The sequence below is a fragment of the Vicugna pacos genome, chromosome 17 (genome assembly GCF_048564905.1).
Source record: "Vicugna pacos chromosome 17, VicPac4, whole genome shotgun sequence".
In the NCBI taxonomy this organism is placed as follows: domain Eukaryota; kingdom Metazoa; phylum Chordata; class Mammalia; order Artiodactyla; family Camelidae; genus Vicugna; species Vicugna pacos.
Genome location: NC_133003.1, coordinates 13,931,775 through 13,954,563, shown reverse-complemented (window position 1 = coordinate 13,954,563; position 22,789 = coordinate 13,931,775). Strand labels below are relative to the sequence as shown.

The window sequence follows — 22,789 nt, the reverse complement described above, 5'->3', positions numbered from 1 at the left end:
GATCCAGAACATAATACATCGGCATAGATGCCTCCCACTGTATAAATGTTTAGAGTCCTGCAACCGGACGTGCAGTCTCTGTGATCTGACCCTGAGGCTCACTAAACAGCCACTAGATGCAGACGAGTCCAGAAGAATTTTACTGCAAGATTCTTCAGATGATTGTGGGAGAAGGAAGCTACAAGCATGGGATGGGAGGAGGCATTGTCGCACTAGACTGTAGTGAGAGGTATCAGCATGAAGTTCTAAGTGTATGAACACGGGTAGATGGATATACGCATGCATATGTGTAATATACATTTGCATTTGCATGGCTGGACCTGTGAAACTGCTGTTTTTCCCCAGTTCTGTTCACTGAAAGGACTTAGAAGCAATGATACCCCAGGAGCAAACAGCAGATCTAGTGCTTAGATCTTGGTTTCTAAATACCATTCTCCACTAAAAGGAATCAGGGCTTCTTAGAAACTGATTTCAGCATGGGAACAGAGAGCGTACGAGATGTGCCTGGAACATCCTGTGACGGGCAGAAGGTAGGGCAGTACTCAAGAAACTGCTTGGTCATATCAAGAGAACACAGGGGACAACTTGTAACGCTCCCACTGGACAAATCTGGGATAACTTCAGAAGCAAAGTAAGTATCGACTTCAAATGAAATAACTCCTTTTAGGCTAGACTAACACAATTTCATGATCTGAATGACTCTAAACAAGATGTGCCCTCACCGACAAAACAAACGCTGTTACAATAGCCAATGTATCTTACAGTAACTGGATACGTATTTTAAAAAAGATGACACAACCAATTAATCACAGGAGGAAAAAAACAATTAACTAAAATTGACCAAGCTGAACCTTAAGACGTATTATCTTGATTGGACTTAGACCCATCAAAAAATTGGATACAAAATTGGTTCCAAATGTTTCCTATGATATTTATAATTATTTTTGATACTCAGGTATTTGAATGTTGCCCTACCACCAATATCAAGCTGACATCCTGTAATGATTCTGCACCAGAGACTAAATCCTCTCCTCTGGGAACTTTTCACCAAAATGGGGGGAGTTGAGAAATTTTCAAGAGGGAAATGATACAGACCTGGCCTGACTAAGATAAAGACACTAATGAAGGACATTGGAAGACACAGTCTGTCACATACATCTCACAATAATTTTCACAAGATTTTCTGGAAAATTTATTTTTAAATTCCTAAAATTGTTCTGATGCCATCATTCAGGCTGCTTAAGAACAGACTGCCCAACTGGCCTCTTTCTTACCCCAAAAATACACAGCAAGAAAAAAGAGTCACTGTTTCCAGACTCCAGTTTCTTCTCTCCCCTCTCAGTTATAAATTCTGTTTTTGCCTTTGTTCACTGAAACAGGGCATTGACTATTATTTCTCAAATAAGGACATAGATAACTAATTCTGATTTATTATTTGACATCTATTGATGAATCTTCCAATTCATGAATTTAGTATATTTTCAGTAATGTGCTGAACGACCAGTTCTTAGGGTGGAGAGAGCCCTGATTTGGTAGTGTTTGCTGATTTCTATGGAGTGGATACTCCCAATATGACTAATTTCAAGATACCAATGTGATATCACTGAACACCGAGTTGGAAAGAGATGCCCATGGTCAGCCCTGAGGAGTTCATATAGCCTGGTTCCAGCACACCATGGGGTACAGGCATGCCTTGGAGATACTGCAGTCTCAGTTCCCGACTGCAAGTATCATGATAAAGCGAGTCACATGAATATTTTGGCTTCCCAGTGCATATAAAAATTATGTTTACACTATGCTGCGGTCTGTTAAGTGTGCAATAGCGTTATGTCAAAAAAGCAATGTACATACCTTAATTAAAAAATACTTACTAAAAACTGCATACCCTCATCTGACAACACAGGGTTGCCACAAACCTTCAATTTGTAAAAAACGCAATAGCTGTGAAGCACAGTAAAGCAAAGTACAATAAAACGAGGTCTGCCTGTATCTCTAACCATCTATTCGAGTCTCCTTTAATTTCTTTCAATTATATGTTTTAGTATTCTGTCAAAGTCTTACACGTATTAATTTAAATTTATTCCTAAATTTAATTTTTTAATTAAATTTGTATCAAAGACTTTTTAATAAGTTCACGTATTAATTCCAATCACTTATCTGCAGGATTCCTTTGGATTTTTTTCAGGTACATAATCATGTCAGCTGTGATAAATACCAGATTTATTTTTGTACATACTGTTTATCAAATTATGAAAGTTTTATTCTACTCCTGGCTTGCAAAGAGTTTTTAAAAAATCATGAATAGGTATTGAATTTTGTCTGCATCTATTGACAACTATATGTCTTCTCTCCCTTATTGCATTAATGTAGGGAATTTTACTGATTGCTTTTCAAATATTAAACTAACTCTGCTCTGCTAGATCAAACCAGCTTGGTTGCGATGTTTACTATTTTTAGATAAAGCTGAATACAGTTTGCTAATGTTCTGTTAAGAAATTTTGTGTTTTCGGTCGCGGCGTCCCGGCTCCACGGGGAAGAGCTTGGCATTGTGGCAACTCTTTCCTTTCTTGTTCCCCGGCCATCTTGGCGGCTGCTCTTGGCTGGGACTCGTCCCGCACCTAAGGCAGGAAGATGGTGGCCGCAAAGAAGACGAAAAAGTCGCTGGAGTCGATCAACTCTAGACTCCAACTTGTTATGAAAAGTGGAAAGTACGTGCTGGGGTACAAGCAGACTCTGAAAATGATCAGACAAGGCAAAGCGAAACTGGTCATCCTTGCCAACAACTGCCCGGCTTTAAGGAAATCTGAAATAGAGTATTACGCCATGTTGGCCAAAACTGGTGTCCATCACTACAGTGGAAATAATATTGAACTGGGCACAGCCTGTGGAAAATACTACAGAGTATGCACACTGGCTATCATTGATCCAGGTGATTCTGATATTATTAGGAGCATGCCAGAACAGACTGGTGAAAAGTAAATTGTGCACAGTTTTTCTTTAATAAAATACATCAGAGCTTGATTTAAAAAAAAAAAAAAGAAAGAAATTTTGTGTTTTACTCATGACAAAGTTTAGTCTTTCTTACAATAATTCTGAACTTTCAGGTTTTGGTATCAAGATTATGCTTGCATTCCCATTTTTTTTCTTTCTATTCTCTGTGAGAATTTGTAAAAGGCTGTTGCATTTCTTCCTCTGTTACAAAGATTTAGCTGGAAAGTCATCAGGGCCTGAAGCTTTATTTGTAGGGAGGGTGGTTTTTTTTTCTCTTCCCGCTATTGTTTCTGTTGAGTGTTGTGCTGTTGTTTTAAACAGCTTTGAGATGTAATTCACATGCCACCCAATTTACCCATTTAGAGTGTATAATACAATGGTGTTTAGTATATTCGCAGAGTTTACGCAACCATCACCACAATTTAATTTTAGAAAATAGTGAGGTTTTAAATCACGGATTCAGCATCATAATACAGAACTCTTCAGAGGTTTTTATTTCTTCTTGTGTCTGTTTGGTAAATTGTGCTTTCCTGGAAATTTGTCTATTTCATCTACATTTTCAAATTTCTAGGCATAAACCTCTTGTTATCTTTCTAATGTCCATGGGATTTATAAAGCTTTTTTTTTTTTCTTTTCCTTGCTGATCTTGGCAATCTTTACCTTCTCTCTTTCTTTGTGCTCAGTTTTGTCAGGGACTGGTCAATTTTATTAACCTTCAAAGAACTAATTTTTGGCTTTGCTGATCCTATGCTATATTTGTTTTCTATTTTATAAAAATGTGCTCTTATTTTTATTATTTCCTTCCTTACAGCTTCTTTGGGGTTAATTTTCTCTTACAATTTTTGAGATGTATTCCTCAGTAACTGATTTTCAGACGTCTTTCCTAATATGTGAACATAAGTCTATACGTTTTCCTATAAGCATGCCTCTAGCTGCAGCCCCTAAGCTTTCATGCACCATTTAAAAATAGTCATTCATTATTTTCTGTTTTCTAATTTCCATTATGACTCCTTTGACTCAAGGGTTTAGTAATGAATTGCTTAATCTCCACATATTTGAAGGAGTTTCTAGTTACATATTTGTCATTCAGTCTACTAGGTTCAAGCTCTAAACGCTCTCAGTCCTTGGAAATTTGTTGATAATTCCTTTATGACCCAGCACACAGACAATTTTGATAAATGTTCCAAGTAAGTTTTAAAGAAAATGTACATTAGAATTGCTAGGTGCAGTGTTATATAAAACTCAATTAGATATAGTTTGCTAAATATATTGTTCAATTCTTCTATATCTTTACCGGTTTTTTTTGTCTACCTACCCTTTAAGTTTTTGAGAGAAGAATGTTAAAATCTCATGTTTGTGATTGTATCTGTTTTTTTCTTCTAGACTTGTAAAATTTTGCTTAGATATTTTGAGGCTAAATCATTACTATAGATTTTTAAATAGCTGTATCTTTTGGGTGGATTTTTTTCTTTTTTACCTTTGATCAGAATGAAATGGCCCTTTTCTTTATTTCTAATAAAGCTTCTTGCCTTAAGGTCTACTTCCTTTGATGTTAACATAGCTATGCCAGTTTTCTTTTGGTTAACGTTTGTCTGATGTATCTTTCTCCATCCTTATATTTTCAATCTTTTTGTATCCTAACTCTTAAGGGTATCTCACATAAGCAGCATTTAGTTGGTTTTTGTTTTCTACCCTGTCTGATGATCTTTCTCTTTTAATTGGAGTACTCGGTCCACTTACACTTCATGTAAATACTAACAAATTTGGAGTAAAATCTACCATGTTTTTATTTGCTACTTGTACTACCAGTCATGTTCATTTTTTCTCTTCCTTGCCACCTATTAAAGGAATCAAATATTTTTTTAAAAATTCCATTTCCCCCTTTATTATAGTTTGTTACTTTTATATCATTTTACTATTTGAGTAATGTTTAGCCCAGAGATTACAACAAGCATCCTTGAATTATTAAAGTTCTTATATTAGTTAGCATTCATACACTTCCAAGACAATTCAAGGATCTTGGAACACTTTAAATCCATTTACTCCTCCCACTTTTGAGGTATGGTTATAATGTTTTTAATTCTACATACATTTAAATAACACATTTTTATTGTAATAACTACACTATTATTATGGTTATATTTTACTTAATATTAATTTACCCTTACTGTTGCTTTTCATTCCTTCTTGCATTTCTTTGCTTCCGTATGGTGTAATTTTCGTCTGAATTCCTTTGGTTTGGATCTTCTCTTGGTGAATTATCCCCATGTCATAAGGAATGATCAGTTTTTGTTCATCTGTCCTTATTGGTCTCCATTTTAAAAGATATTCTCACTATGTTTAGAATTCTAGATTGAAAGCTATTTTCTTCCAACAGTTTGAAGCTTCTATCCAATATTTTCTAGCTTCTATCATTTCTCTTAGAAGGTGGTGGGTCTTTTTTCTTTAGATACTTTAAGTTCCCCCACTCCCATCCCACACTGCCTTTAGTTTAGAGCAGAATTTTATTATAATGTGTAAGCATAAGGTACAGTTTTCTTTTCATTTCTTTTTTTAAGGGTATGGTTTTCTTTATTTTATTCTGCTTAGGGCTGTTAGTGCTTTACTGTATGGCTTGAAGTCTTCATTACTTTTGGATCATTTTTCTTCAAATACTGCTTCTGTGACATTCTCTCCTCTTTTTCTGGGACTTCAATTACATAACAGACCTGTTTAATAAGTCCCACATTTTTAATATTTATTTATTTATTTATTATTGTATTATTTTATTTATTTTTTGGCAGAAGGGGGCAATTAGGTTTATTTAGTTTTAAAGGAGGTACCGGGGATTGAACCCAGGACCTCATGCATGCTAAGCATGCACCGTACCACTTGCTATATCCTACCCCTGTCCCATGTTTTTAAAATGCTGCATTTCCTCATCTTTTTTCTCTTTGTGCTTCAGTCTGGATCATTTCTACTGACATTATCTCCAGTCTTCCCGTCATCTGTGTCTAATAGGCTGTTAAGCCCTTCTAGTGAGTGCTTAGTTTCAGTTCTAGAATTTTCATTGTTTGTAGATTCCCCAGGTTATCTAGCTACAACATTACCGTAACCGGAATTCTCCCCAATACACATTTTAATGCTTTATTTTGAGATATTAGATTTACAAGAGTTGGAAAATAATCCAGAGCATTCCCTTACACCCTTCACCCAGCTTCCACTTATGTTAACCTCTTAGATAACAGCAGAACAATGATCTATATTAACTAAACCACAGAACTTACGTGGGCTTTTCCAGTTTGTCCACTAACATCCTTTCTCTATTCCTGGATCCAAACTAGGATCTGAAATTGCATTAGGCTCTCATATCTCCGTAGCCTCCTCCAATCTGTGACAGGTCCTCAGTCTTTTCTTGTTATCCATGACTCCGAGCCAAGCCTTTTGAAGACCACTGGTCAGTTATTTTGCAGCATGTTCTCAGTTTCCTTCCATCAGAGGTTGTCTGATGTTTATTCATGACTAGATTGAGGTTATGCATTATTGGCAAGAATGACACAAAAGCAATGTGCCCTTCTGGGTATATCATATTGGGGGGTATACGACACTGATGTGTCTTATTAGTGGTGATGTTCATGTTGATCACTTGGTTGAAGTGGTGTCTGCCAGGGTTCTCCACTGTACAGTTACCGCTTTTCCTTTGTAATTACTAAATATATGGGGGAGAGACTATCCAGTTATCTGCTTCTGCTCACCCTTTTACTCAATAATTTTAGCCTACTAGTATGTCTTGCCTGCAGATTTTATTAGTGTGATATTTAATGGTGATTTTTCATTTCTCTCACTCTTTAAATATTAATTAGAATTCTTTCTTAACAAAGAGTTGTCCCTTCTCTCCTATTTATTTATTCAGATATTTACTTATATGAGTATATGGACTTACAGACATTTATTTTATTCTGCATTATGATCTAACACTACTAATGTATGTTTTGTTGCTTGAGTTGTTTGAACGTTGGCCATTGGGAGCTCTGTGTCCTGATATGCCTTCTCCCCATCCTCTCTTTCTAAATTATTTTAGCTTCCTTTCTGAGTCCTTGCCTACTTCTCCAACTGTCTTTGAAATGTGTTGACCAGACACAGAAGTCCCAAACACACAAGTCCAAAAGAGAACACAGAATTGCTAAGTTCAAGAAGGAAAGAAAATGATTTCTTTAACACTTAGCAGAAAGGACCAACATATTTGCCTGTTTTTGCCATCAGTGGTTGAGTTCCTGAAGAATTATGGGTTTGCAAGTGTTCTTTAAACTGTGAAGTATAAGCCACGTGTGTGTGAAAGGACTGTCATCATTAAGCATAACTGCCTTTCCACCTGGTGAGCAGAACTGGTGACTGCTCAGCTTGGTCTTGACCTCATTCCCCAGGATGGTGGGAGGCTGGCATCAAGAAGGAAGCTGAGGGAGGTGGCGGTGGTGGTAACAGCTCAGTGGTAGAGCACATGCTTAGCACGCACCAGGTTCTGGGTTCAGTCCCCAGGACCTCCATTTAAAAAAAAAGAAGCAGGCTGGGAAAAGGTGTGAGGAAAGTCTCTATGTACTGCTCTTGGGTATCTATGTACTGTTAATTGAAAAAAGCAAGGTGCAGAGGATAGTAAGAAGGAGAGTGGGTTCAAATATACCTACATATTTGCTAATGATTCCAAAAAGATACAACAGAGGAACCCAAACTAATAGAAACAGTTACCTACAGGGGTAATAAGACTGTAAGGAAGAAGGGACACAATAGAAGTTAGAGGGAAGGTTTTTTTTCTTTGAAACAGAAATTCACAGCTAATAGATGCAGAAGGAATACTAGAATTAGAGGTCACCGTTTTGCAACCCTTAATTTAAAAAAATTGACCGGGGCAACAATCATCTAAGGCTACTAAACCATTAAATGAAAGGTTGATAAGAACTTTGTAAAGAAAGAATTAGGTTCATAACACCTGAAGCCACTTATCACCGATAATGCGAAAACCGGCTATCATGCTCCATGCATCCTCTTGGGATGCAACAAGAAATACACAACATGAAAGAAGTATTCTTGCCACTAAGAGAAAAAAAAATATGAACATGAATCCAATCAAACCTCTACATCTAGCAAGTTTACAGATAATCTTGGAGGACACAGGAATGTGTTTCATGTCACCACAATAATACAATTAGCCAAATCCAGAATATGAGAAATTACAGTTTCTTCAACAAGCAAAAGGGATTTTTAAAAAGAAAAGGATGGAGGAGGAATTATTAACTAAACAAGGAATAAGAGGCACTTTAACCAAATGCAATGTTTGAATTTTGACTCAAAGAAACCAATTATAAATCTACTTGAAAAAAAAAACAAATAGAGGAAAATCAGTCATGGATGAGTATTAGCTGACACTAAGGAATCACTGTTAATATTGTTGAATGTGATGATGGTTATTTTTTAGAAGTCCTCATCTGTTAGAGATAATTGAAGTATTAACTGAAGAATGACGTGATACCTGTTTTTCCTTAAAATACTCCAGTGTACACATGGTGAACACAGACATACATACACACACTTGAAGTTGTGTGGGTAACAGACGAAACCAGATTTGCAGGAAGTAGATAACTGCTAAACCTGGGTGATGGGTGCACAAGGGTTCATTATAGTCTTTTCCCTAGTTTGCATATGGTTTTAAAATTCCACAATAAAGACTCTTCTAAAAATGGAGTGGGATCTGTAAAGAAATAAGATTTTTACCTCATAAACTGGTCCGATTTCATAATCTGTGAAAAATCCAATTGATGGCTTGGCTAGAAACACTGGAGTGTCAGCACAACTGTGGGAAGGCAAGAGAGGGCGGGAAAGGCTGTTAGTTTCACCCGTGTGACTGATGCATGTAAAGCAACTACATCCAAGAGATTCACCACGTGTCATTCGTTGTGTTCTGCAGCTGTTAAAACAGGTTACAAAATAGTTTTACAGCAAGATTGAATCTTTGTGACGATACACGTAGCTACGTAATACACGTAGCTACGTATTTTATTTTCAGTATGCCTGGGAAAAACTCCAGAAGCTTAAACAACAGTAGGTTAACTGGATTTTTAATATAGGTGCTATTTTTCTTGGCAAATCTTTTCTACTTTTTCTGAATAAAAAGATATTACTTGTTTAATAGGGAAACGTTAATAGTGCTAAGTCCATTCAAATCAGGGGAAAAAATTATGAAACCATGAAGCAGTTTCCTCCCTTCATAAGGATAATTACTGAAATAGAGCCAAAGGCATTCTTTTAAAGAAAAATCACAATTTATAGTACTTGTTATTAAGCAGATCTTAAACATTTTTATTTCCAAGCCACATAAGACACATGAATTTAATGGAAGGAGCACATGGCTACATAGATGCCTCCTATTTGACCCAGACTTTTCAGATATTAAAGGGCCAGCACTAACCCCTATTCCTCAAGACTCTGGCAGGTAAGAAAAACACAAATCCAGGGCTCCCGGGATGTCTGAAGGCCACACTGGTCGGTAGCTCCAAAGCCCTCCTCTGTTCTGATGCTGACATCCTTCCTCCAGGAAGTCTAGAATCCTCCAGAAGCCAAACCACACCTAGGACTTGTGGAGTTTTACTCTGCAGAGTCAGATGTTCTGAGAATAAGAGTCAGGGAAACACACACCTCTGTTCCAGCTCTCCATTCTGGGACTGTCCTGTTGGTGCCGGCTTCTTCGGAGGAAAGAGAAGAGACTTGCCCCCATACGGAGTATTAGGGGGGAAAAAGCGAGGGTTTTTCAGGAAGCGGTTCCGACTCTCCATCCTGGCGAGTAGAAGCCGCTCCTGCTGCCTCTGTGGCACCCGTAAATGGTTCATCCATCTTTTATTCTTTTGTGAACCTGTTTTCTTTGGAACACAATAAAAAGTACAGAGTCGGCAGGGAGGCTATAGCTCAGTGGTAGAGCGCATGCTTAGCATGCACAAGGTCCTGAGTTCCATTCCCAGTACTTCCATTAAAATAAATAAACCTAATTACTTCCACCCAAAATAAATAAAGAAATATATTTTTTTTAAAAAGGGACAGAGTTAATGACAGGCAGAGGGGCTATGCGTGTTAACACCTGGCTGACCACAGGACCCACAGAGAGCCAAGACAAACCCTCCTGTCTCACCGTGGGTTTATCATGACTCCTCGTGTCACCTGGGACCCCTTCCCCTCATCACTGCCCATCCCCACTGCCCACATCCACACCAATGTGTGGGTTGCAACATTCACCTTGACAGTTTCTCTGGACCTGAGTTTGGCCTTGAAAGATGAGGCCCACGTCAGGCTGTCCATAGTGAAGTCCAGCTCGTCTTCGGACTGAGAGCGCGTCTTCCGGCATGCCAGCTTCTTGGTCAGCTCTTTCTTTGGGGCGAAACGTTGTTCACAACTAAATGTCAGTTTTGAGTATCCAGGGACAAAGTTGCCTATAGCACCAAGGAAAAAACTCAAGTTACGTCACCAAGGTGAAGTGGTGGATGCTTCTAAGATGACTAAATAAAACCACCAAAGGCACAGTCAGCTTGATACTCTTCCCTAAACTTTCACATTTCCTACACCGGATGTAACTGCCCTTTATTTCACATATAACTTACTCCTGGAACTTATTCTGTGTCCTGGAGACTAGAGGGTTAAAGTATTTGTTCGGTTGTTGAACATGGTCAGGTAACATGAGTGGACCACTGTCACACACACATGTACACATGTACACATACCCCACACGTGAACACACTTTTTCATGACATTTGATTCTACTACCTTCTCTGGCCTTCCTCTCTACAGGGCTCAGGCCATCATGAACTCTTTCCTGATCGGTAACCTCAATTCTCTGGACCCCAGGCCTCCCACCCTAAATGTCTTCTCAGCTCCAAATCCCCAGACATCATCAGAGTCCCACCAAATTGGGGTGGCTGACGAGCTCACCTTCGGAGTCTGGCACTGCTAGGCCACCTGAGGTTTGGCCACAGAAATCTACATGGCGACTCTTTCAAAACTCTATCTCCCTGCTGAAGCCCACAATACAGCTTCCCCACCCCCATTCATTCTCAGAAGACCTTGTCTCCCATATCACAGGAAACTATCGTATCTCTCTCTCACACACATACACACACACACACACAACCTTCTCTGCTCCCCACCCAACCTTCTGTCCATACTTAGCGTTGCTCCAGTCTGTCAGGGGGAGGGGGGAGCCCCTAGGTCTGTGTTCTGACTCCATCAGAAACTTGCTCCCTTGCTTATCTAGGACTTCAGACCCTCCCTCTCTTGGTTCATTCAACTGCATTTCTGAGCATTTTTGTATCTCCTGGTGTTGGACAGCTGACGAGAGTGTCATATTCCACTCTGAGGAGCTAAGACTTGTGTCTTGTAAGTGTTAGGGAGCTGGGGAGGAAGTGGCTTACTCAGATTTGACCCTCTCAATAGTTTCTATCAAAATTAAAGGAACTATGGAGTATTACTCAGCCATAAAAATAATGCATTTGCAGCAACATGGATGGAGCTAGAGATTATCATACTAAGTGAAGGAAGTCAGAGAAAGACAAATATCATATGAAGTCACTTAATATGTGGAATCTAAAAAAATGATATGAATGAACTTATTTACAAAACAGAAACAGACTCACAGACATAGAAAACAAACTTATGGTTACTAAAGTGGGAGGTGGGGGGAGGGATAAATTAGGAGCATAGGATTAACAGATACATGCTACCATATATAAAATAGATAAGCAACAGGATTTACCGTATAGCACAAGGAACTATACTCAGTATCTCATATTAACCCATAATGGGGAAAAAGAATTGAAAACATATACATGTACAACCAAATCACTTTGCTATACACCTGAAACTAACACAATATTGCAAATCAACCATATTTCAATTAAAAATAAATAAATAAAATTTTAAAAAGGAAAGGAAAGACAAAAAAAAAATCTACAAAGAGGAAAATGGCAGCAGAGGTGGCTGGTGTGGGCTTGCTACTAAAGAACTTCCCTACGATGGTATCAGAGGCTATAAGGGAGTACAGAAGCGTTACCTTTAGGTGCAGAGCAAAATGGCACTGTATCGCTGTAGTAATCGTCTGGGCAGATCAAGTGATGTTTCTGTAGCAGTTCATTGTCCACACACCATCTGAAGATAGTCTTCACTACATAGAAGGGAACGAGGAAAAAGTGTTTCAAGCCAGACTGATGTCTAAGAACCTGCACCCAAACCTTACTCATCCTCCGAGCCCAAACCACCTAACAAAATTCTTAGAACACTGTGGTCATTTTGAGATTTAAGAAACTAACCAACAAGTGTTCCAGTTGGCCGCTTAGGCCATTGGGCAAGGCTATGTTGCGGTATTATTTGAGCTAAAATATGGTTACTCACAGAGAGCTCTAAACAAGACAGAGTTAAGAGAAACACGGTAGATTGAGAAGCGGCCCCAGTTCTTCACTCTCCTCTATATCCACATCCTCTGCCCTGTGAGTGAGCAGTTCCCACTACCAGAGACAGCATGCACTTCTTTGCCCTTGACTTTGGCCGTGTGAGGTGCTTTGACAATGAGATGCTGGCTGGGGCTTGACATGTACTCATGCAGCTGAGCTTTCCCTCTCGTGCCTCTGCTGTCATCATGAGAAGAGCTCCTGCCCCTTCATCCTGGGCCCCAGCATGAATCCACATGCAGCAGACCTGAGCCCCACCTGGTGCAGGGAGCCAAGGTCACCCAGACACATAGCTGGATGCTGGTCTAGCCAGCCAAGCCCAGCTAGATCAGCCAACCCCACACTGATCTGCAGACACATGAGAGAAAATCTCATTTAATAGAGTGGGAAGTCGATAATTAATATCTATGGTTGATGATCCAAGAAACAGTAGGAAAGATATATTATTTAGAGGTACCCAGAAGAATCAGAGCTCGAAATGGCCATTTTTGGCAAGTGGGTTGAGGCTGGGAGAGGTGAGGTGGAGGATTTTTTTCAACAGACTATTTTTCAGAGCAGTGTTAGGTGTGCAGCAAAACTGAGGGGCAGGTACAGAGATTTCCCATATACTCCCTGCCCCAACACATGCACAGCCTCCCCCGTTATCAACATCCCCCAGATGGGACATTTGTTACAGCTGATGACCCTACACTGACACATCATTATCACGTGAAGCTCACGCTTTACATGACAGTTTGCTCTTGGTGTTGGGTTTGGACAAGTGTGTAATGACATGTTTTTATATTTCACTAGAAGCTTTTCTGAACTATTTGATTCTTTCAAACTGTGTACATAACTACTTTGATAAAAATTAAGGAATAAATAAGATGAATGGATGACTTGAAAGCCTTCAAATTTTGTTGCTTGCTCCATGACCCAACATGACAGCTTTAAATGGCCTTTCCCTCTGGAGGATCCCTAAAACCAAAGATGTAGGTGAGGAAAGTGAAGAAGACATGTTTCTCCTCTCATCTACGTTAATTTAGGCATTTTGAGGTTTGGCCTAGTGACGGTAATAGTCAAGTTTTGATGAGGAAAACAGAAATCAGTCTATGTTTACCATATATAAGGGGGTTGAATGCAGGGGACTGGGGAGTGGGAGAGAGGTCAGGGAGGTCATCACTGACAGGTTTAGCCAGCAGCACTGAAGTGGGCGGCGGGGGGATCTCAGGAAGTTATCTAGAACCTGCTGTGAGACTCGCAGCTGCTCAGTCGTCTGCCAGCCACTGCTTCTGGAGAACAGAAGGCCTCCTTTCCAAAACTCACCAAGAGCCTCTCACCAGTGACCTGTCCTGGAACCACAGGTGACAGGTCCATTCCGGCAAATGCAAGCCCTGGCCTCTCCTCTGTAATACAGAGACATCAGCAGGGAGTGGCAGCAGTGCCAAATTTGACACAGTCCAGCCCAGTTCCCCAGGACTCTGGTGATGGCCTATTTGAATTATTAAAAGATAAGATAAAACTTCCAGCAAAAGGGTAAAGGCCATGTAGCAAAGAGAGGTAGCCTCTCTCTTCTGATGCCATTCTCTCCACGGTCCTCCCCCAGGGTGTGGGCAGTTAGGTGCTGTGTATGCAGGAGCGGGGGTTGGGGGGCAGTTTGTTTATCAGATCCCTGGGAAGCCTCTCTTTATGTCAGGCCTGGACTGGGTACCAGGTGAGCCTTGGGAACCCTGCACTGGCCTTGTGACCATTTTCCCCTGCCAGGGAAGGGTGGGCTTTCTACACTGACCTTATGGCTCTGCCTGGGGTTGGCTGCTCCTTGCCCCAGAAGATAATGCAGATAAGATACCAGCAAGGGGAGGGAATGAAGGCACAGGATGTCCTGCAGAATTCTGATCTTTCTCCCTCTGCTGGGAGAATTTACACCTTTTCCGTCCTGTGACATCTGCACTAGCAAATAGAGAAAGGCTGCTTCTGTGTCTCAAAAAAGACAGGTTTCAGGGGAATGTCCTCACCATCAATTATCTAAGTTATTAAAGAGGTTCCTGGGTCACCTCGCCCTGCCCTGAGACGTTACAGTCCTTGGTTTCTCAGCCTTCTGCTGGCAATGTTGCTCTTTTATCTCCTGATGTTTGTTTCCCAGTTCTCAACGTTTTATTCCATTTTCATTAAAAAAATATTTAATCTCCCCTAATCTCTAGCGAAAAGAATCCTACCAACGACAGGGACAATGTCTGACTCCCAGGACTCTGGCGATGTCAGGCCGCCAATAAAACCTCCTGAGAATCTGCTACCAACAATCTCTGCCCAGATCCACGACTGAGGGAGGGGGCCTGGCAGCTACACGACTCTGCTGTGCAGAGCGGGGAACAGGAGGCGATATGGAATCTGCACTGAGTGTTCACTGTCTGATGGGGTCTGAGGTGGCCGACCTGACACAGGATAGGGCCTCACACTCAGAGCCACACCCTAAGGGAAGTCATCTCCTCCCTGGACAACAGCCCTTCCTCCTCCTGACAGAAGAAAGAGACGGGCTTTGACAGCAGACACAAGTTCAGATCTGGGTCCAGCCCTTCTGAGCTGTGGGAATTTAGAGAAGTTATTTGAGCTCCTCTGTAAGTTTAGTTCCTGTATTTTATAAATGGAAGGAAACCCTACCTCACAGGGTTGTTGGAAGGATTCAGTGGCATTACCCATGCTAAGCATCTTACCCATCATCCGGTCCCTGGCAGGACCCCGTAAGTATAATGCTTTCCTAAGCTGCTGTATCTTCCGCTTCTCCCTCCCTCCAGGCCACAGCTATGTCAGGTCTTCCAACCCTAAAAGCACTCTCTCTACTGCCCTGGAAAATGATGATTTTCAGGGATGCAGAAGGATAGATTCAAGTCTTTGGAGGGAATAAAAGGAACCAGGGCTTCTTGGAGAAATGGTTGATTCCAGACTTGGGGCAATAAATGCACAAGATGAGCCTGGAACATCTGACCACTCCAGAAAATAAGGAAATTTCCAAAGACAATTAACGTCGTGTCAAAAGAGTCAGGAGTCAACCTGAAAAGGCTCCAGTTGGCTAAAGATGGGACAATTTGAGCATCAACAAGGAGAATAAATATAACTGCAGTTATGAAATCCATGAGTTCACAATGATATTAAAAACCAAACATGCAAACCTCATTAAGAATTAATGAGAAAGAATTAATCCTGCTCATATCTTGGGGTAATCAAAGTCATTGCTGAAAAGTTTCTCTTTGTGAAAGTATTTCAGTACCATTAGCATTTTATTACAATTTATAACCCCTAATGAAATAACAGATCTGGGCAAAGACCACCAGCATCATGAAAAGAGATAAATCAGACATCACATACCCCTTGAAGGGAGCACACAGCACCATCTATGAAGTGGTCTTTTCCTTCCCCACCCCACTGCCAATTAAACTTACACAAAACAAAGAAGGACATTATATAGTAATAAAAGATCCAACAGAAAAGAAGATATAATAAGTATAAATGTTTATACACCTAATGACAGACCATCAAAATAACAAAGCAAAAATTGACAGATTTGAAGGGAGAAATACACAGTTCTACAATAACAGTTGGAGACTTCAATAACCATCTACAATAATGGACAGAACAATCAGACAGAAGGTAAGTGAGGAAACAGAGGACTTAAACAACCCAACAGATCAACTTGATCTAATAGACACATACAGAATTCTCTACCAAAAAACAGCAGCATACACATCCTTCCCAAGTGTACATGGGACATTTCCCAGACCATATGTTAGGCCAAAAATTAAGTCTCAATAGATTTTAAAACATAGATATCACACAAAGTATATTCTACAACCAAAATGGGATGAACTTAGAAAACAACAGAAGGAAAACTGGAAAATTCAGTAAATTACAGAATTCAGCAACACACTTTCAAATAACCAATGGATTAAAGAAGGAATCATGGGGAGGGGGTATAGCTTAAGAGGTAGAGTGCATGCTTAGCATGCACAAGGTCCTGAGTTCAATCCCCAGTACCTCCATTAAAAAAATTAAATTAAACTAAATAAATAAAACTAGTTACTTCCCCCCTTCAAAAACAAAGAAAATTAGAAAATACTTAGACACAAATGAAGATGAAAACACAACATACCAAAACTTATGGGACACAATAAAAGTGGTGCTAAGAGGAAATTTTATAGCTATAAACACACAAAACAAGAAAGATTTCAAATCAACAACCTAACTTTAGAACTTAAGGAACTAGAAAAAGAACAAACTAAATACAAAGCTACCAGAAAAAGGAAGGAAATAAAGATTAGAGCATAGATTAACAAAGTAGAGAACAGAAAAACAATAGAGAAAAATCAATGAACCCAAAAGTTGATTCTTTGAAAAGATCAACAAAATTGACAAACCTTTAGCTAGATCGACTAAGAAAAACAGAGGAAAGACTCACAATGCTAAAATCAGAAGTGAAAGTGGGGACATTACTACCGATTCTACAGAAATAAAAAGGATTGCAAGTGAGCACTAGGAACAACTGTACATTAACACATTGATAAAATTTTGATAAAATTTTATCCTAGATAAAATTCCTAGAAACACAAAGCCTACCAGACTAAATCATAAAAAAACAAAATCTGAGTTGACTTTTAGTAAGAGGACTGAATCAATAATAAAAAATATCTCAATAAAGAAAAGACCTGGACCCAGTGGCTTCACTGGTGAATTCTACCAAACATCTAAAGAATTAATACCAATTTTTCTCAAATTTTTCCAAAAATACTGAAAAGGAGAAAACACTTATCTCATTCAAGAGGCCAACATTACCCTGATATAAAGACAGACAAAGACACTACAAGAAAACTATGGCCAATATCCATTATGAACATTGATACAAAAATCCTCACAAATATTAGCAAACTGAATTTTGCAACATATTAAAAGGACAGTTCACCATGACCAAGTGAGATCTATTCCTGCAATGCAAGGATGGTTCAACATATAAAAACTGATCCATGAAATACACCACATGAACAGGAAGAGAGGGGAAAAAAATCACATGATCATTTCAACTGATGCAGGAAAAAAAATTGAAAAAATTCAGCACTCTTTCATGATTAAAAAACACTAAAAATTGGGAATAAAAGGGAACTATTTCAACATAATATAAGGCATAGATTAAAACTCACAGCAAACATTATACTCAGTGGTGGAAGACTTAAGGCTTTTCTTCTCTAAGATCAGGAATAAGGCAAGAATGCCTGCTTTCACCATTTCTAGTCAACACAGTACTGGAAGTTCTAATCAGAGCAATTAGGCCAGAAAAAGAAATAAAAGGCATCCAAACTAGAAATGAAGAAGTAAAATAATCTATTTACAGATGAAATGATTTTATATACAGAAAACCCTAAAAATTACACACCCAAAAAACTGTTAAAACTAATAAGCAGGGGGAGGGTATAGCTTAGTGGAAGAGTGCATGCTTAACATGCACAAGGTCCTGGGTTCAATCCCTAGTACCTCCATTTAAAAAAATAAGTAATAAATAAATAATCCTAACTGCCTTTCCCCCTTCAAACAAACTAAAAATAAAACCAACTGAATTATAAAACTTTTACACAACATTGTAAAATGATTATAAATCAATAAAAAATGTTAAAAAAATCTATAAAGCTGGGGGGAGGCAATTAAAAAAACTTTTACATGAAAACAGGAGAAAATCTTTGTGACTTTGAGCAAAGGTTTCTTAGGTACTATACTAAAGCATGATTTATAAAAGGAAAAAGTTGAGAAAGTAGACTTCATCAAAAAAAAAAAGATCTAATAAGTGAATTTAGCAAAGAAGCAGGACATAAAGTCAACACACAAAAATCAGTTGCATTTCAATACACTAAAAATGAACAATCTGAAAAGGAAATTATGAAGACAGTTCCATTTACAATAGCATCAAAAAGAATAAAATACTTAATAGCTAACCAAAGAGATCAAAGACCTGTACGATAAAAATTATTTTTAAAAACCCCAAAAATAAGAAAAAAAGAAAAGAAGTATAAAACGCTGCTGAAAGAAATCAAGGAAGAAATAAATAAATGGAAACACATTCTGTGTTCCTGGATTAGAAGGCTTAATACTGTTAAAATGTCAATCCTATCCAAAGTAATCTACCGATCCAATGAAATCCCTATCAAAATCCCAATGATATTTTTGGAATAGAAATAGTAAAACACATCCTAAAATTCACACGAATCTCAAGGAACACCCAACAGCCAAAACAATCTTGAAAAGGAACAAACAAGCTAGAGGATTCACACTTCTTGATTTGAAAACTTACTAGAAAGCTAGAGGAATCAAAACAATATAGCACTGGCATACAGATGGACATAGAGACCAGTGGAATAGAATAGAAAGGCCAGAAATAAACACTTATACATACCGCCAAGTGATTTTTGACAAGGGTGCAGAGACCATTCAATGAGAAAGGTCAACATCTTTTCAACAAATGATGCTGGCAAAACTGGATATCTTCATGCAAAAGAATGAAGTTAAAAAGAATGTGACAATGAATATATGTATGTTCATGTATAACCGAAAAATTGTGCTTTACACTGGAAATTGACACAACATTGTAAACTGACTGTAACTCAATAAAAAATAAAATAAAGAAAGAAAAAAAAGAATGAAGTTGAACTCATTTGTAATATTATAAAAACTAACTCAAAAGTAATCAAAAACCTAAATGCAAGACCTAAAACAATAAAAATCCCAGGAGAAAACATAGGGCAAAAACTTTACAATGTTGTATTTGGCAATGATTTCTTGGATATGACACCAAAGGCACAGGCAACGAAAGAAAAACAGACAAACTGGACATATGAAAACTAAATGTGCGTGAAAAGACACTACCCAACAGAGTAAAAATGCAACCCACAGAACAAGAGAAAATATTTGCAAATCATGTATCTAATAAGGGGTTAATAACCAGAATATATGGAGAGTATTCCTAAAACTCAACAATAATAAAACAATAGATTAAAAATGGGCTTGAATAGACATTTTTCCAAAGAAGATATACAAATGGCAAAGAAGCATATATAAAAGATGCTCAACATCACTAATCATCAGGGAAATGCACATCAAAACCACAACGAGATACCACCTCACACCCATCAGGATGGATACATTTAAAAACAAAAACAAAAACAGAAAATAGCAAATCTTGGTGAGGATGTAGAGAAATGGGAATCCCTGCACTGTTGGTGGGAATGTAAAAATGGTACAGCCACAATGGAAAACAGTATATTGGTTCCTAAAAAGATTAAAAATAGTACTATATGACCCAGCAATTCCACTTCTGGTTTTATACCCAAAGAATTGAAAGCAGGTTCTCAAAAAGATATTTACACATCCATGTTCATAGTAGCATTATTCACAACAGCTCACGTGCGGAAGCAACCCAAGAGTTCATCAGCTGATGAAAGGATAAGCCAAATATGGTACACACACACAATGGAATATTGTAACTTACAAGTTCCTTTATAGGCTGAATAATATTAATTCTGACATTTGCTACAACATGGATGAACCCTGAGAACATTATGCCAAGTTAATAAACCAGTTGCAAAAAGACAAATACATATGACTCCACTTATATGAGGTACTTATAACAGTCAAAATCATAGAGACAGAAAGTACAATGGTGGTTACCAGGGTCTGGAATGAGGGGGAATGGGAAGGTATTGTTTAATGGGTAAAGAGTTTCAGTTTTACACAGTGAAAAGTTATGGAGATGGATGGTGATGATGTTTGTACAAGATTATGAATGTATTTAATACCACTGAACTGTACACTTAAAAAATGGTTAAGATAGTCAATTTTATGTTGTGTATTTTACCACCATAAAAAAGGGAGGGGAAAAAAACTGTCAAGAACACGAAGGACAGTAAAAGATCAAAGAACTGCTCCAAATGAAAAGTCTGAGAAAGAGACATGAGGATTACATGTAACATGACTTCCTAGACAAAATCCTAGACCAGAGAGGAGAAAGAGTCGCTGTGGAACAGCTGGTGAAATCCACACGCGATCTGTGACTTGGAGGTTAATGCTGTACCAATGCTGATTTCTTGGTTTGGGGGGTACTATGCTGGCTGTGTAGGAGAGTGTCTTTGTTCTGGAGATATTGTCACTGGAGAATTTTGTGGTAATGAAATATCATGTCTACAATTTGCTCTCCAAATGTTCAGAAAAAGAATAGAGTGGGTAATGAAGCAAATACAGTAATAGATTGACAACTAGGGAGTCGGGGTGAAGGGCATAGGGGAGAGATTCATACACACCTGGAGGCATCTTGATGAAGTGCTCAAGGACATGTACTTTGGCCTGGTGCATGGCCCGCTCTTTCTCTGCAAGGGCCCGTGCGCGGGCCTGAATGATGTGTCTCTCCAACATTTCAACCTCATCCAGCCGCTGCTTATAGAGCTCCCGAATCTGGCAGGTGGACAATCAGATGCACAGAAATATGGTGAGATCATGCAGCTTTACTCCCCCTCACCCCAGTATCAGGCCTTCCCATGAAGTGTAGAAGAACAGTCACAGAACCTCAGAGACCATCTGGTCTAACTGAATAGATCTGAACATAGACCCACAGAGGAAAATGGCTTAAAGCTTTCACCTTTAGGTCAGTAAGGGCCAAGTCTGAAACCCTGTCTCCTGACTCCTGGTTTCACAGTAAAGTGAGCTGCCATCCAAATACAAGTTAGCACTACATATGGTAGAGAAAGGGCTGTGTCACCCAGCCCCCCCTCAACCCCTCTTCAAAGAAGGACTTGCTGCCTAGCTGCAGGGAGCATAGGGAGTTGATTGTCTCCAGCTGTCAGCCCTTTCAGAGTTGCCCTCAATTGCCTGAAAGCACTAAGCACAGAGACTCCCTTTAAGGGAGCAGTGGGCAGTGTGGCCAGCAATCAAAGACTCAGGAGAGACAACTCCAGTCAGCTGCTTTCCTCCTTACACAGATGAGGAAGCCGAGTTGCTGTTCCAGAAACTGGGCAAGCTTCCTAAAATCTGGCCATGAATGCCTCGGTTAAGACTATGTTTTGGGGTACAAAGTCAGGCACCCCAAAGGGGGACTGACTTTTAGTTTTGTCATCTCCAGGGAGCAACTACTATTCAGTTATCTGCCCCGGTCGTTTTATTTACATATGCAATATATAATGTGTAAATGTATGTAGAGAAATAAAGATAGGTAGCTGCTACAGATACATGCCCTGTGTGTGTAGTATGTACCTATTTGCCTAAGCGCGGTATCGAGTGTCTTTCCACTAGAATGTCGCGTATACTGAGATACGGACTTGGTCTGCTCTTTCCCAGCCTCCTCCTCTCCCCACCGCCACTCCCCCGCCGCCCCAGCCCGTGCCTGAAACGGCGCGCGACAACCCGCAGGGGATAACACTTGCCGAGCGGCTGAGTGCTGAGGGAGCCCACCTTTCTGAGGGTGCACCCTGGATCCCCTGCACGGCCGCAGACAGATGCTGCCCCACCCCGGGTGAGCACGCGCAGGGAACGCTCGGGGCACGGGGGCTGTGTTACCTGCTGCAGCTGCTCCACGAACTCCTCGTGCCGCGCATCCTCGCTGCCGCGGGCCTTGATCAAACTCGCGCTCACCTCCTCGCCGATTACCTCAGCGGTGTACAAATTGCGAAAGATGCCGGTGAGCAAGTACGAGATGTCCTGGGTGCGCAGCGAGGTGGGGCGCAGACGCAGCAGGTGAGGCTCGGGGAGCGGCGGGAGCGCGAGCGGCGAGACGCGGCGGGGCCGGCCCCCGAAGCCGTAGTGGAAGGACTCGGAGTAGGCGAGGGAGGACAGCCGGGTGGACTGGCTGGGGCTGCGAGTCCGGGCCAGAAGCGGGGCTGGGGTCCACGTTGCCCCGGCGAACGCGTAGGACCCAGAGTCCGCCGGCTGCCTGTCGCCCCTTCCAGTCTCCATGGCAACTGAGACACCGCTAACTCAGCGCCGCACTTCCGCTTCCGGCCGGCCTCTTCCGCTTTGCCTTTTTCCAAGGCGCTGTCAATTCGTCATCATCACATACATTCGCACAGCAGTATCGTGTTTACCAAGATAAGCTTGGGGGGTGTGGTGTGGTGTGGTGTGGTGTGGTGTGGTGTGGTGTGGTGTGGTGTGTGTGTGTGTGTGTGTGTGTGTGTGTGTGTGTGTGTGTGTGTGTGTGTGTAGGGAGAGAGAGAAAGGGAGAGTGGGAGGGAGGGAGAGAGAGAAAGGGAGAGTGGGAGGGAGGGAGGGAGAGTGGGAGGGAGGGAGGGAGAGAAAGGGAGAGTGGGAGGGTGAGAGAGACCAGGGTGGTGAGCAGGCAGGGC

General features: G+C 40.2%; 2 protein-coding genes across 4 annotated transcripts in view; one reads left to right on the top strand and one right to left on the bottom strand.

Annotated features, from left to right (window-relative positions):
• DLEC1 (DLEC1 cilia and flagella associated protein) overlaps positions 1–22,572 on the bottom strand; it is a 63,549-nt gene extending 40,977 nt beyond the window's left edge. The window contains exons 1-6 of one of the 3 annotated variants that reach the window (XM_072940992.1): positions 22,008–22,572; positions 20,759–20,909; positions 12,056–12,166; positions 10,249–10,442; positions 9,658–9,878; positions 8,737–8,815 (exon numbers count right to left, since the gene is read on the bottom strand). In XM_072940992.1, the coding sequence (XP_072797093.1) occupies positions 8,737–8,815; positions 9,658–9,878; positions 10,249–10,442; positions 12,056–12,166; positions 20,759–20,909; positions 22,008–22,403 (1,152 nt within the window). In that variant the 5' untranslated portion in view covers positions 22,404–22,572. Of the gene's footprint in view, positions 1–8,736; positions 8,816–9,657; positions 9,879–10,248; positions 10,443–12,055; positions 12,167–20,758; positions 20,910–22,007 lie in introns of those variants that run through there. The other 2 variants (XM_015236295.3, XM_072940993.1) reach the window with 2 other exon arrangements.
• Positions 2,552–3,021, top strand: LOC102538970 (large ribosomal subunit protein eL30). The gene has a single exon (XM_015236299.3). The coding sequence runs from the start codon at positions 2,632–2,634 to the stop codon at positions 2,977–2,979; it is 348 nt and encodes a 115-aa protein (XP_015091785.1). The 5' UTR covers positions 2,552–2,631; the 3' UTR covers positions 2,980–3,021.
• Positions 22,573–22,789: the final 217 nt, after the last annotated feature.